The sequence below is a fragment of the Manihot esculenta genome, chromosome 3, assembly GCF_001659605.2.
Source record: "Manihot esculenta cultivar AM560-2 chromosome 3, M.esculenta_v8, whole genome shotgun sequence".
Classification (NCBI taxonomy): domain Eukaryota; kingdom Viridiplantae; phylum Streptophyta; class Magnoliopsida; order Malpighiales; family Euphorbiaceae; genus Manihot; species Manihot esculenta.
Window position 1 is genome coordinate 24231902 of NC_035163.2, and position 15923 is coordinate 24247824.

At 31.4% G+C, this 15923-nt stretch overlaps 3 protein-coding genes across 3 annotated transcripts; 1 reads left to right on the forward strand and 2 right to left on the reverse strand.

Moving 5' to 3' along the window:
- Positions 1-547: 547 nt before the first annotated feature.
- Positions 548-1957, reverse strand: LOC110610507 (chlorophyll a-b binding protein 13, chloroplastic). The gene is made up of 3 exons (XM_021750452.2): positions 1796-1957; positions 1541-1702; positions 548-1187 (listed from the first exon to the last, which is right to left on the reverse strand). Exons 1-3 carry the CDS (start codon positions 1913-1915, stop codon positions 678-680), a joined length of 792 nt encoding a protein of 263 aa, XP_021606144.1. The 5' UTR covers positions 1916-1957; the 3' UTR covers positions 548-677.
- Positions 1958-10505: 8548 nt separating this feature from the next.
- On the forward strand, positions 10506-14547 carry LOC110610893 (cyclic nucleotide-gated ion channel 4). The gene is made up of 7 exons (XM_021750965.2): positions 10506-11166; positions 12447-12662; positions 12785-13098; positions 13181-13289; positions 13383-13619; positions 13786-13872; positions 13946-14547. Exons 1-7 carry the CDS (start codon positions 10582-10584, stop codon positions 14459-14461), a joined length of 2064 nt encoding a protein of 687 aa, XP_021606657.1. The 5' UTR covers positions 10506-10581; the 3' UTR covers positions 14462-14547.
- LOC110610894 (dynein light chain 2, cytoplasmic) lies at positions 14525-15344 on the reverse strand. Its single transcript, XM_021750966.2, has 2 exons — positions 14926-15344; positions 14525-14825 (listed from the first exon to the last, which is right to left on the reverse strand). The coding sequence occupies exons 1-2, from the start codon at positions 15061-15063 to the stop codon at positions 14622-14624; spliced, it is 342 nt and encodes a 113-aa protein (XP_021606658.1). The 5' UTR covers positions 15064-15344; the 3' UTR covers positions 14525-14621.
- Positions 15345-15923: the final 579 nt, after the last annotated feature.

Sequence of the window (15923 nt, forward strand, 5' to 3'; positions counted from 1 at the left end):
GCAATCCTGATCCATTAGTGTCAGAAAATTCATGCACAGTGAGCCTTCGTTTATTTCAGCATGAGCAGTTAAGTTATCTTTCAAGGAGATTGAAAATATTAGTTATCTTTGAAGAGATTGCAAATATTATTATAAAATATTTTAAAAGGTAAACTATAAAACATTATTATATTATATATTAAATTTATTCTAATGAATTTAACCCTTGATAATAATTTCCACCATTAATGATCCCAGGTATTTTATTTTCTAGATAATTTCTTTTATCTTCGGCAGAAAATTCCCACATCATGTTTCTTTGCCGGTGACTATCACGTCATTGATTTACTTGGATATTTGGACCTGCTTTTTTTCTTATATAAATATATATATATATATACCATTTGAAATTCAAATTCTAATTGTTCTATTAATTTAAATTCTTCTAAAATTTTAATAAGAAGAAAAGAAACTCCTGTCATCTCAACTCACCTTTAAAAATGATCAGCCTCTCTTTTTGATGGATAGTCTTTGCTATGCTACCTAATAAGAAACAATACAACCATGGTAAAGAAGAAGAGCATCGCCATAAAATTAAAATGTACATTGGACTCCAACCGACACTCAAGTTTTTAAATCTGATAGTACAGGAAATTTTGATACCCTAGGTGGTAGAGTTTCCATTACAAATCATCAATTTATGATCCAGGGACAAACTTTGTGGCATAGACCCAAGCATTATTAGCAACTGGGTTGTCAAGGTGGTCCAAAAGGTTCTCCAGGGGACCCTTCCCAGTTACAATAGCTTGAACAAAGAAACCAAACATTGAGAACATGGCTAGCCTTCCATTCTTGATCTCCTTCACCTTCAGCTCTGCAAATGTAACTGGATCATCTGCAAGGCCTAGAGGGTCAAAGTACTTGCCGCCGGGGTAAAGATCATTGCCCTCTCCCACTCCAGGGAGACCATTGATGCGGAATCCTTCAACAAGTCCCATTAGGACCACTTGGAATCCAAGAACTGCAAGGATGCTTTGTGCATGGACTAGGTTTGGGTTTCCCAAGTAGTCTAAGCCACCTTCTGAGAAGATTTGAGCTCCAGCTTTGAACCATACTGGTTCCTTGAAGTCCACCTTTACCCATTTCTCAAGTACTTCTGGTGTGATGCAGCCTAGTGCTCCAAGCATAGCCCATCTCCCATGAATCACCTAAAAAACGCACAATAATTACTTGAAAGGAACAATTTTTTCTAGGATTCATGTCCTCGGAAGAATTATTATCAGCTGCCTAGATTTTGGAAAATGCGTTTCAAAATCATTCCATTAAAACATCTGTATTTTGTAAAATCAAATTGATTAATTTTTATTTTTTTTATAAAAGAAATAAATAGTTTGATTTCCTAAAATATGAAAACGTTTTAATTGAATGAGTAGTGAATTTACTAAAAAAGACAGAAGTGTTGCGAAGTTGGATGTTTCAAGGTAGCCAAATCATGTAGCAGCAAGGTTCAACAAAGAAGATAAGGAAGTCAGAAAACTAAGGTTGTAGATATAAGACTAACCTCAAGAGCCCTGTTCCTGGCAAAAGCCTCAGGATCAGCTGACAAACCAGCAGTGTCCCATCCATAGTCACCTGGAAATTCTCCAGTCAGGTATGAAGGAGTCTGAGCTGAAAAGGGTCCCAAGTACTTCACTCTGTCTGGTCCATACCACAACTCATTCCCCTGCCCAAAATCACACACAAAGCATCATCACCAGAACTCAAAACAATCACACAGAACGAAAGAGACAGAGACACACACAGAGAGAGAGAGTACCATGATGTATTTGCCATTTCCCATGGCGACACCATCTCTGAGAGGATTAGCAGTTGAACCCTTTTGGCCAAGAAATGGAGTTGGCCTGAGGATAGTACTGGAGCTAGCCATTGAAGCCATTGAAAGTAGATAATTGCAGCCTGGAAATGTGTAGAAAGGGAAGTGTTGAGTTTATATGGCAGGGAAATTGAGAATCTCAAAATGGGTGGCTAAGAATGCTGGAGATGGAAGTGGTGGTGGGGATCTTAGAGGTTCCAATCAACCAATCAGGAAGCTGTAAAGGATTTTATGTATCTCCAACTCATCTCATTTTATCCACATATTATCTTGTCTGAGCTTAGACAGTTTTTCACGCGCATTGCCGGCACTTCTGGTAATCTCCTGCTTGCGTTTTGAAGACTTGTGGGCTTGGAATTTGGGGATTTTTTATTATGCTTAATTAATATATGACTTTTAGTTTTTTAATATTTAAAACGAAAAATTTTACAGGGAAAATTTGCAAATAATTATACCCTATTTTAATGGAAAAAAAATCTATAAATATAAAATCATTACAAACCTCCATTGTTAAATTTTAAAAGTTAAAATTAAAATATATTTGAAAATATGAGTAAAACTTTCACAAATATTTGTAAGGTATATCTTTAAAATTTTAATTTTTTAAATATTTTTATCTAAATTTATATATTATACTTTTATTTTATGTGAATAAATGTGGAATACCATGTTTTATTTTAATTTAGTAAGTAAATATGGAAATATCATGTTTCCAACTTCACATCCAATAATCTGTTTATATTGTTTTAAAAAATAGCAAAGGAAAAAAAATTCCTTTGTAATTATTTTTTAAATCTGTTGAAATTTACAATTATTTTATTATTTTTATTTTTAATTTACAATAATTAATTATTATAAAATTAAATAAAGGAAAAATAAATTGTAAAAATTAGAATACGTTTGATAAAAATAAAAAAAAGAAACTAGAAGAAAATAAGAGAAAATATAATTAATATTATTTTTGTAGTCGAGCCATAATATTATTTTATTGTAATTTAAAGTAATTTATTAATTTAAAGAGACAGCAAAAAATATTGATTCCAATTAAAACAAATGGACTTCCCATATATGCAAATATTATTATATGGCAATAACACATATTCCTTAGTGAAAGATAGATGTGCTCCCTACAGCACAAAATTTTAAAATGCTATAATAGCATATAAATTAATTATTATAATTTTATTTTATTTTATTTTATTTTTTAATTTTACTTTATTTATAATTATATTTCAATGTTAATGTTGTATTTTTTTAATGAAATTACCTTATACAATAAATGAAATAAAAATAATGATAACATTTAAGAAGAAGAGGCATTTGGTTGAGTGAGGATTAATTTTGTCAATTTACGTGTCCCAAACAGCTATTTTGGATGGAAAGACTACAAATTTAGACAGAAAAGAAAGTGAGGGACTTAAGTGTTGGGTCGCCAAAATAGAGAGACATAAGTGTTAATTACGTTAAATTTCAGGGGTTAAAAAGTAATTTTCCCTTAAGATTTACTTTGTCCTAACCAAACGGAAACTTTAATATTTTTCTTCGGCCCGACATTTTGGGCCGAGCGGGCTCAACTTGTCAAATCAACGGGAAAATAAACGAAACAAGTGCCGCAGTATATTTATTTTCAATTTTAGAATCGATAGTGTGATTTTATCCTAATTTTTATACTATAATAATTAAATAATAAAATATTTAATGATTAAAATTTTAAAAATTATTAATAAGTTTATTAAAATATTAAATATGTTTTAATAAATTTTTTAAAATTGATAAATTTTTGAAATTAAATAATAAATTTTTTTAATAATAATAATAACAAAACCCATAGTTTTATGTATATAAAAAAAATTAGAGAGAGATTTTGTTGGGTTTCTAAGACGAAAATACACAACAAACATATGGCAGTGAGCAGTGAAGAAGGCAAATGTGGTTTGGCAAAGGACATGTTTGGTGATATGAATTGGGATACGTATAAGAAGGTGTCATAATTGATGAACAACCAAACAAAAAGGACGAAACTCCATGGAAGCTGTGTTCTTCCATCTTTATTCACTACGCTTTTGAATTCAGACCCACACTGTGCTTCTTGTCCCTTTCCTCCGTTCTTACGCTGCTTCCTACTTCTGTTGTCTTCATTTCTCTCCTTGCAGTTTCCTAAAATATCGTTTTATACATGTTATCATACGCTCAATCCTATATTAAATTCGTTAGATGTCATTTTTATTAAGGGTAAGCATCATTCTATTTGAATAAAAAATATATATCGAATTTATTTAAAAATATATATTGAATCAAAATAGGAGTGTAAACGAACTAAACTGTTCGTGAGATATTTGAGTTTCGGCTTGATAAAAGTTCGATTGAGAGAAAACGAGTTGAGTTCAATCTCACTTTTTAGCCTCGTTTAATAAACGAGCCGAGTTTGAACTTAGCAGTATTCGGCTCGTTTAGACTCGCGAGCTCGGCTCGTTTTCAAATTTATGAACAAGTTTGGGAGCCAACTCGTGAACAGGTTCGCGAAAAAATTCTTGAGTAGGCTCGCGAACAATCTCGTGAGCAATCTCGTGAGCCAACACCAATCCTATATCGAAAGTTGAAATGATATCAACTCTTCTATATTCTTTTTTATTAGTTTTGGGTTCGTGAAACTTCAATTAAATAAAAAAAATTTAATTTAAAAGTATCTTAATAACCTTATAATTTAAATTTATTTATAATTTAAATAAATTTGAATTATATTGAGATTGTTTATAATATAATCGAACTCAAATTCAAGTCTAAATGAGTTCAAATTTGAGTTTTTTTAATGGAGTCTGAATTGTTCCATTAATGTGATAAACTAACTTATTATGAATGAAACTCGAATGGAAGTTGAGTTTAATATTTATTTTATAAATTGAGCTCGAGTTTATAAATGAAACTCGAGTCAAGCTCGAATTCGAATTCGAACTCGAACTTTTAAATTTATTTTCTAATCGAGTTTGAGTGTAACGGTATGAATGAATCTCGAACGGAAGTTGAGTTTAATATTTATTTTATAAATTGAGTTTGAGCTTATAAATGAAATTCGAGTCGAGTTCGAACTCGAACTCGAACTCGAACTCAAACTTTTAAATTTATTTTCTAATGGAGTTTGAATGTAACGGTCAGCTGACTGCTTGTGGAAAATCATCCCACATCAGCAGATTATAAAAATTTTGAATTGTATATAATAGCTAGCACGAAACTATTAAATAATTTGGATTAACTATTTTGGGTCAACCATTTTGGGTCAAGTAGAAAGTGAGTTTAAAAATTATTTGGACCAATTTTGACCGGACTGTTTTAATTGGTATCAGAGCTATCTTGGATTATAAAAATCATGTGGAGCTAGTGGGTCTGCGAGAAAAGGGTTACCCGTGCGAGATGAGGTGGAACCGTCCGAGATACTAGCGAACCACAATACCCGATGATCCGGTCCTAATTTAGCAATTGTATCTGATTTAGTTGCGATGAGAACATCGCAAATTTAGTAGGAGTACCACAATACCTGAGAATCCGATCCTGATTTAGCAATTGTATCAGATTCAGTTGCGATGAGAATGTCGCAAATTTAACAGGGACGAGTGTGACGTTCACCTGCTAGCTTGTGTATTCCGTTTCATATCGGCGAAATACCACAATTCTAAATTGTATATAATAGTTAGTACGAAACTATTAAATAACTTGAGTTAACCAATTTGGTAAAGTGGAAAGTGAGTCTAAAAGTTATTTGGACTAGTTTGGATCCGACTGTTTCAATTGATATCAGAGCCAGTAAGACAAATTGTGTAGAGTTAGTGGGTCTGTAAGGAAAGGGCTACCCATATGAGATAAGGTGGAACCGCCCGAGGTATTAGCAAACCACAATATCCAAGAGTTTAGTCCTGATTTAACAATTGTATTCAATTCAGTTACGACAGAGACGTTGTAAATTTAGCGAAATCGAATGTAACGGTCAGCTGCCTGCCTGTGAGAAATCGTTCGCAGATTACAATAATTTCGAATTATATATAATAGTCCGTACGAAATTTAAATTAACTATTTTGAAGTAAAAAATGAATTCAAAAATTATTTGTGACAATTTAAATCTAGCTATTTTATTCAACTTATTAAAATTCGGTTTGACTTGGTTCCGTTGAATTATAACTCTAAATCAAAATAATTTAGAATTTTAACTTGATTCTGAAATATAAATAGTTCTTTCGGTTTTAAAGTTTGATAATTTTAATCTGATTGATTTGATTTTAATAAAAAATTTTGGATAAAATCAAACCAAATCTAATATTAAATTTAAATAACTGATTATTTGGTCCAGTTTTAATAGTTTTGGGCTTTGAATGATTAGTTAAACATTATTGTACAATTAACTGATTTCAAAAGGGGCCTTTATTGTGTGTACTAAGATGGAGCCCACATCAGAGCAGAGGAGAGGGCGTGTCGACTTCTGATTTCTTGAATCTGCTTTAATTTTTGCCCTTTTGTGGTGGTACGTGTGCTCGTACTTTCAGCCATGTGAAGATTTTATCGTTATAACAATTACTTTTAACGTTTGTAGGTGTTTTCTTAAATAGAGATTACGGTAAAATCTAAAATTTTTTAGATTGATTTAAATATATTTATTATTAAATTAAATTTATGAATATAAAATTACGTATTTTATTTTTGATTAAGAAGAAGTCTAATTTCAGAATTTTTCAAAATTCAGCAAAGCAAGGGTGTATTGATAGTTTCACTACATGAGTACGAAGCAAGCACTTCCACAAAATGTGCTTTTGATATTATTCTTAAATCTATATTATATATGATTGAATAATTTGATTCTTATTCTGTCATTTTCTGGGGATTGGCAGCAATCGTTCAAGACAAAAAGGATATGTTATCTGTTCTTCCGTTGATGTCCATTCAGTTGATTTCTCTCGGAAAGGATGTAGCTGCTAAGAAAAAGCTGTTGCCTTTGAGCTTGTTAATTGATTAGGTATAAAGAAGCATCTTTGGGTTCTGATATCATGGCCTTGTATTCCTTGGTTTGTCTTCAACCAAATCTCATTTCTCATTTAGAAAAAAAAAAAAAGTATGGACTTGACTGAGTCAGTGCCTTCATCCACTCAATTGATATGAACTGGTATATCAAATGAATAATATTTAAATAAGTAATTAAAATAATTTAAATTAAATTAAATTTCTAATGTAAATATAATTTTTAATGATAATATTAATTTAATGAATAATTTTATGTGTTAACTTAACACGATGAAGTGATATGTCTAGAATAATCAATAATTTTTAAAATCGCTAAAGTAATGATATGCTGATCATAATCTTTGGAATCGTTAAAGTGATGGTGATGCTGATTTGATGGGCCACCTTAGTAATTTACTTGTCATTATTTGTCCATTATTGCAATGAGATTACTCGCATCAAACACATTAACATCTTCGTAAAAGAAAGATATGAACATTTCCTCCTCTAATTTTCTTTTTTTAATTCTCATATTGTGGTTTAATTAATTTAATTAGCTACTATTAATGCTGAAACGTCCCACATAAAAAAATTATAGGGAACGGAAATTATAAATTGTATATAATAATTAAATATAAAATTATTAAATAATTTAAATTAATTATTTTAAATTAAATAAAAAATAAATTTAAAAATTATTTAAATTAATTGAATAATTGAATAAATGACAAAATAGCTATTGGTTCAATTAGATTTAATATCTAACTTTTTATTTTTTTTTTTTAAAATTGTAACTATTCCGTGTGTGCATGCATTTAAATTAGATATTTTTATTCAGATCAATTTTTATTTTTAAAAATTTCAGTTATTTTGATTTGTTTTAATTTTAATAATAAAAATTATAAATTAAAAAATCGATTAGTAAATAGTAATATATTATTTTTTATAATATAGGGAGATTAAATTATAATAAAATTGAAATAACTTTTTTAAAACACTAAAAATAAAATGTAAAAAATAAAAATTTCACTAAAAATCTAACTAATCAAATTAAATAAGACCAATTTAATTTAATTTAATTTCTATTCAAAATCAATTTAATTTTTATAAATATCAAAATTTTATTTAAATCAGACTAATTCAATTTAATTTAATTTCTATTTAAAATCAATTTAGTTTTTATAAATATTAAAATTTTATTTTTCTATTTATTCGGTTCTTTTAAACTAAACCGACCGAATACTCACTCCTGAATATATGTTTTATTAATTAAATTTATTTTTTAAAAAAACATGAAATATCATATTTGAGTTTTATGTTATAAAATAACAGATTATCAGTGACGGAAATTTCCATCGCTGATAATGCAAAATCTTTCAATGAAACTTTTAGTGACGAATTTTCGACAGTCCAAAATCAATCATTTAAAGTTTTATTTGAAAACTGATTCAAAATATTACACTTTAATTCTAAATACTTTATACAAATTGAGATCTGAAAATTTATGCAAACCAGACCAAGTCATGAATCTTGTTTTTTATTATTTGATTCAAGATATAAGAGCATTCTTTTAATAAAGTCTCACATTACTTTTGATAGAAGACCTAAGATGATTGTCTGTTTTTTTTACAACCGATTATATCTTGTGATTGAGTGAATTTAGGATGTTAAATTAGAAAGTGATGATTCTACGGATATAAAAAATTATCTTAGCATTTGATCAGAACATGGGGATATAAGAAATTAAATTGCAGTAGATGTACATTTCGCACTTGAAAAAATTATTCAAGCAACAAAATAGAAAATACTATGCTTGCATGTTCGTCCATAGATCAAATTAGATATGTAATTATTGAAATAAATGTTGAAAACTCTAATAATGGATATACAAATATGATAACTTATATACTTTTCTATATCTCCATGAATCTAGAAATTTTTACTTGTATTATATTATTTAGTTTACGTATCGGAACTGATAACATTCGAGATTATACAAGATTATACACGAAAGATCTTTTTTTGAATATTTCTTTAGCCCTATATCTCTTATCCCTAGAAGGTCTTCTTCTACTGGTAGGTTTTTTTCGAAAAACTCCATTTATTCTGGTGTGAACTTACGAGTGTTATTTCCATCTACTATTATCTAAAAATAATAAGTTATTAATGACGGGACAAAACAAAGAAATAACCCCTCACATGTAAAATTATAAAAGATTCCTTTAAAATCAAATAATTTCATCAAATTGAATATAATTGTATGTATAATAGCATCTAAATATCAACCTTATAACACTAACATATAAAGGGTGGTAAAACAAGTAGTGACGAGAGGCGACCTTAACTCTTTTTATTAACCACTTGTCACTTATAGCGACGACAGCTACGAGTGGTGATGAGAGGAGAGGAGTCTAGCTCAAGCGTTGCAAAGAGAAGAGGAGTTGATCTTGGGCATGGCTACAAGTCAGCGTCAGGGTCGCAAAATTGGTACAATGACAGAAATCTCATGGGAGAGAGTGAGAATATGCAACAGCGAGAGTTGAAATTTTAGAAAAAAAAATATTAAGAGCTTTTTTTAATTATTTTTTGTTGAAACAAAATCCGCTGTAAATATTCAATTTTTTTAGTGTTAATTATTAGAAATGGCAACAGTTCGAATATTTTTGGTATCGATTTGACTGAATTCTAATAAAATGAATTTAAGTATTTATAATTAAGTTTGGGACGAATTTTAATTTAAAAAATAATATCAGTCGTAAATTCAGATGGAATTTGAATTTTATATATAAAATATTTAATTATATATATAATTATTTTAGTATAAAAAATATATTTTACAATAATATTTATAAAGTTTTATATATTTTTTATTTTAAAAATATTAAATTTTTTAAATAAAAATTATTAATAAAAAATATTATATATATAAATTATTAATTAAAATATATAAGACTAAATGAATTCGAATAATAATAATACGAATCCAGATAGTTTAAATTAATTTTTAATTGAATTCAAAATGAGTTTAAATATTACTAATATAAATAAAATTTAAATTCAGATAATTTAATTTTCACGAGTAATCTATCTTATTAATTACACTAACAAATATTTTCTATTATCAGATAATTAATAACATTCATGGAGGCAGAGTTGTATTGAAAATATAAATAATAAAAATTCAAAACATAACTGCTTAGTTATAATATTAAATTAACTTTTCATATTTTGATGTATAAAAATCCAATTGTTTATATATAATTAAGTTCATATAAAAATGATTGGTCAGTAAGATATATAAAATACTATATGAATTTAATCCCAGTCAGAATTAATTATAAAAAACACATTACATAAATTTAATATGATTGGATGGTAGGTTTTAATTAGCCACTATATAATTGGCTAATATTTAATTAATATCAATTAATGTCAAGTGAGTTGGATAAAAAGTTTCAAATTGGAAATGCAAATGAAATGTTGTCTTTCATATTGAATTGCCTTAATCATTTTACTAAAAACAATTAATCTCTAATTTCTCCCTGTTTAACAAGAGCGGATGATGGCAATTGAAAGGGCAATCTGGTACATTTAAAAAGTCGTACGTTCAAAATTCACCAAGTTCAGTACAAGCCTCTGAAAAAAAAAACATAAAAAATCCTTTACATATAGCACTCTCCAAACATTAGGACAACACCCACCCCCACAAACTTCCCTTGTCCACCAAATACTTCTCTCTCTTTCTCATGGCTACTGATCATCAAGAAATCACACGTGCATCGCACATGCATGATTTCACAGACGAGGATAGCCAAAATGGAGGAATAGAAGAAGAGATAGAAGATGAGGAGGAAGAAAGCACACGGGATTACATAAGTACGCTTTTCAAGGGTGGTGGCCATGGTGGGAGTGGTGGCGGCGGTGGTGGAGGTTCTCGACGAAAAGGGTGGTCTTTAGGGCAAATGTTGGACCCTAAAGCTAGATGGATTCAAGAATGGAATAGGGTTTTTCTTCTAGTGTGCGCCACTGGACTTTTTGTGGATCCTCTCTTCTTCTACTCTCTGTCTGTTAGCGATACCTGTATGTGTCTCTTCATCGACGGGTGGTTTGCTATCATGGTAACGGCTCTCCGGTGCATGACTGACGCCTTGCACGTGTGGAACATGTGGTTGCAGCTCAAAATGGACAAGAAACTATCTACTGGCGGCGGTAGTACCAATGAAACTAGCGGTGGACCACGCTTGACAAGCCCTAGATCAATGGCCCTGAGGTATCTCAAGGGAAAGAGAGGATTTTTCTTTGATCTGTTTGTCATCCTCCCCCTTCCCCAGGTGAGATTTTATTTTCCCTTAAAACCCCATTAATGATAATTAAGAATCATGATCACTAATTATCATTATAATCATCAGAGATCAGCATCAACTTCTTAAACACATTCACATTTTTGGTTAAGGATTTTTTTGTCAGTGATTTTGAGAAGGTGACAGATTTATGCATGCAGGATATCTCCATGGAGTGCAGAGCCTCCATGTGATTTAGCTAATAGCAATGTCCTTTGTTCATGTAGCAAAGGGAAAAATGAGAAATATAGAAACCAAACAATGATTTCCTGTATAGTATGCCTTGTCTTTTCTCTTTATTAAACTGATTGGAGTTTTTTTGTTATTAAATTTATTTATTTATTATTTCCTTTAAGAATAGGGCTAGATATAAGACTAATGGGACTAATTTTGCCTGTTAACGTTTCGCACATAATCATGAGTAGCTGGAATTCGGACAAGTTAGATGCATTGTGTATATATGGAAAATTTTTCACATCAACCAATAAAATATTAATATCTCAGAATATTAGGTGGACTTATTATAATTTTGAATAGTATTCGTCATGCTTTCAAATAATATTAAATGGCCCCAATTACACTTACCATATATTTTTATTCACATAATATTTCAAATAATATATATATTTTTTTAATTTTATTCACATAATATATATATAGCAGGATAAAACCAGTTAGAAGCTAGAATGGTTTAAGGTAAAATTAGAATGAAATTGAAATTTATTTAAATTATTTAGCTTGATTTAAATTGAATTTTAAAAACTGGAATTGAATCAAAATCAAATTTATGGTCTAGTTCTCATATATCCACCATTCTTGAAACTATATTGCCATTCTAAGTTGAAATAAATTCAAAACTTAAATTTCGAATTTGAGGATGAGAGACTAATCTAAAAATTAGATGTTTGAAAAAAAGTAAATTTAATGTTAAATTAATTTTTCGATGTATTATAACTTTAACATATATTTTAGAAGAGTTTTTTAAAATATTAATTTTAACAATTATACTAAATAAATTTAGAAATTATCAGGAGATGTGGAACAATAATATTAATTCCTTAATCTTTATGCAAAATGAAGTGTCATGATATGTCAGATATATAATATCAAGAATTAAAATATAAAAATTTTTTTACTCTCTTCTGTATTACATAGCTAATTTTTTTTATGAATTATATTTTTTGTGGTTGAATCTTTACAGTCTTTAAGTATTATATTGATGCAATATATATTTTAGTTCTTGAACAAAAGCAATCCAATTAAAATGGCAGATAGTGCTATGGGTGGCAATTCCTTCCTTATTGGAGAAAGGTTCAGTGACAGCAGTGATGACCATATTCTTGATCATATTCCTCTTCCAATATCTTCCAAAGATCTACCACTCCGTTTGCCTCCTTCGTCGCATGCAAAATCTCTCTGGTTACATTTTTGGAACTGTTTGGTGGGGAATTGCCCTCAACATGATTGCATACTTCGTTGCCTCCCATGTAAGCTCACTTCTTTCTCTCTCTCTCTCTCTCTCCTTTCAGATGCCAAGTCTTTTTTTCGCAATTGGGTTCTGGAGATTCTCCAAGTTCCTGATCCCTAGCTCTCTCTGGAAATGTTACAGGCAGCAGGTGCATGTTGGTACTTACTAGGGATCCAAAGGGCAGCAAAATGCATGAAAGAACAATGCAGAGAAACACACGGTTGTGGGCTGAGGTTATTATCTTGTAGAGAAACTATTTACTATGGAACAACAAGAAATGTGAGAGATGGAGCAAGATTAGCATGGGCAGACAATAAGTTAGCCAGGGCTACATGCTTAGACAGCAGTGATAATTATGACTATGGAGCTTATAAATGGACTGTTCAACTCGTCACCAACAATAGCAGATTAGAGAAAATACTCTTTCCTATCTTCTGGGGCCTAATGACTCTCAGGTACTATTTTCATTTTATCTTTTTTCTCTGAAGGAAAACAAATAAATAAGATTAGCATTTTTAACTCTTAGTGCATGATCAGCACTTTTGGAAACCTGGAGTGCACAACAGAATGGTTGGAAGTTGTTTTCAACATCATTGTTCTTACAAGTGGACTCATTTTGGTCACCATGTTGATTGGAAACATCAAGGTAATAATAATTTTTTATTGGGTTCCAAGCTGATGTGGATGCCGCCTCTTTTTTTCTTCTCAATCTTTTAATTGTGTTGTTTTGGGCATGAAGGTTTTCTTGCATGCAACAACATCAAAAAAGCAAGCAATGCAGTTGAAAATGAGGAATATAGAGTGGTGGATGAGGAAGAGACGCATGCCTCAAGAATTCAGGCACCGTGTTCGAAACTATGAGCGGCAGCGGTGGGCAGCAATGCGAGGCGTCGATGAATGTGAGATGATCAGGAACCTCCCTGAGGGACTTAGGAGGGATATCAAATATCATCTCTGCCTGGATTTAGTAAGGCAGGTAATTGTTCCACCATTTCACCATCAATTTTTAACCTCCTAGGCCCTTTTCTGTCTCCAGCACAATTCCCATCTTTCACAATGCAAGCCCAATTGCAAATTTCTAGCCCAATTGCAATGGGTCTGTATATGCAAGCATAAATTTCAACCTCTTAAATCTGTATCAGGTCCCGCTTTTCCAACATATGGATGATCTGGTCCTCGAGAACATTTGCGACCGTGTGAAGTCTCTCGTTTTCACAAAAGGAGAAACAGTAAGTTCCATAATGTCACCGAGTTTTAGCGTAAGAGTTTATTGTAATGTTAGGCATCTAAGTGTTGTTGCAGATAACTAGAGAAGGAGACCCTGTCCAAAGAATGCTATTTGTGGTGAGGGGTCATCTCCAGAGCAGCCAAGTTCTGAGAGATGGCGTCAGGAGTTGCTGCATGTTAGGTCCTGGGAATTTCAGTGGCGACGAGCTATTGTCCTGGTGCCTAAGAAGACCCTTTATAGAACGTTTACCACCATCTTCATCGACACTAGTGACCCTAGAGACAACAGAGGCATTTGGGCTGGAAGCTGAAGATGTGAAATATGTGACCCAACATTTCAGGTACACATTTGTTAATGAAAGAGTGAAGAGAAGTGCGAGATACTATTCACCAGGATGGAGAACTTGGGCAGCTGTGGCAATTCAATTGGCTTGGAGAAGGTATAAGCATCGTTTGACGCTTACTTCATTGTCGTTTATAAGGCCAAGAAGACCTTTATCTCGCTGCTCTTCCTTGGGGGAGGAGAGGCTCAGGCTTTATACAGCTTTGTTAACTTCACCCAAGCCAAATCGGGATGATCTTGACTTTTGAAAGCAGAAAATAAGAAAATTTGCTCATGTATGGATATTTCAGAAGGCAAATTAAGAGTAACAATGATGAAAATTTCTTTAAATTTCCATTTTTGTTTTCTAACTAGTTAGATGAAACAGATTACAAGAAAAAGCAGAATTGTTTTCTAAGGAAACAAACATTACGCAGTCACAGTATCCAAGGCCTCCAAGTCTGTAAATTGATTAGCCTCATCAAGTTCAGGAGCAGCAGATCCCCTGAATAACAAAATTGCGAGGCTGCCAATCTGAAAATAAATAAAACATCCACAGCAGTGGGTCACAAAAGAAGCAAAATCTGTTCCCACAATGCATTGCCATCCAGCTCCATATGAAGTATCAAATTGCTGCATCAAGAACAACCCAAAAAAATTTCAGCATTTTACATTACAAAAGATAAAATAAATCTTATTATATTAGAAATAAACTTATGAGTTAAAATTTTACCTTCTTAATGAAACGAGCAATCTCAGTAGCCTCAGTGACATCAAAGAAATCGAGGGCTTTGGCTGCAAGATCAAGAGCATCTTGTTGCATGGTTTGAAGCATATCACTCTCACCAACAACTGCCTTGCCCTCTAGCATGGCTAGCTAATGAGATTTAATTTCTCGAAGGGAGCTGTTGGTGGCCAAGAAGCAAACTGTTTGATAATTTTTGGAAGCCGGATTAGTTAGTTACTTCTTGTGGATGAAGTTTATACCCAGTTAGGGAATATAAGGGCTGGTGCTGGTGGGTCAGCCACCTTTGTGGCGGTATGGAATTATGCGATTGAAGAATTTGATACTCTGATAGCAAATGGTTGAAAAATTCCAGTATTGTTATCTTGTGCAGCATATGTGAGGTCTGGGGCCTGGAGGGAGGGTGTTACTAGAGGAGGAGGGAGGTCTGCTGCTAAGTAACAAAGATTTTTGGCCCCCTTATTATCTTTGACGCCTGGTTCGTTTTTGGTGGTTTATCTATAGAATTTCGCCACGTGTCAGCAGGCAACTTGCGATTTCTTGTCCACTCCAAGTGTGGTCTGGATTCTGTAGGATTGGAGGGTAGGAATACATTGACAAATTCGCTGATATCACTTATATTAATTTATTTTTCTTGATTTATAAAGAGTATGAGGGAGCACATGCGTTAAATAATTTCTTTTTTTATATGATAATTTATTATTAAATAAATATTTTAATTAAGCAGGTCTAAAGTATTATAACTACAAATAATTTTCTTTTTCTTTTTCCAAATTTTTTTTTTACTTTTTGAAGTTGTAATTGCCTTGTGATATTTCATATATGTAATATGTTTATTGCTGAGATGGTCTATAATTTTTGGTAAAGAAGACAAAGTGGACTGATTTTTGGGTAATTGATGTTTCAAAAAACTCTCTAGGTGTGGGGGTTTGCTGCATGAGTTTTCATAATCAGTCGAGGAAAACATGACACTTGCTAATGTCATG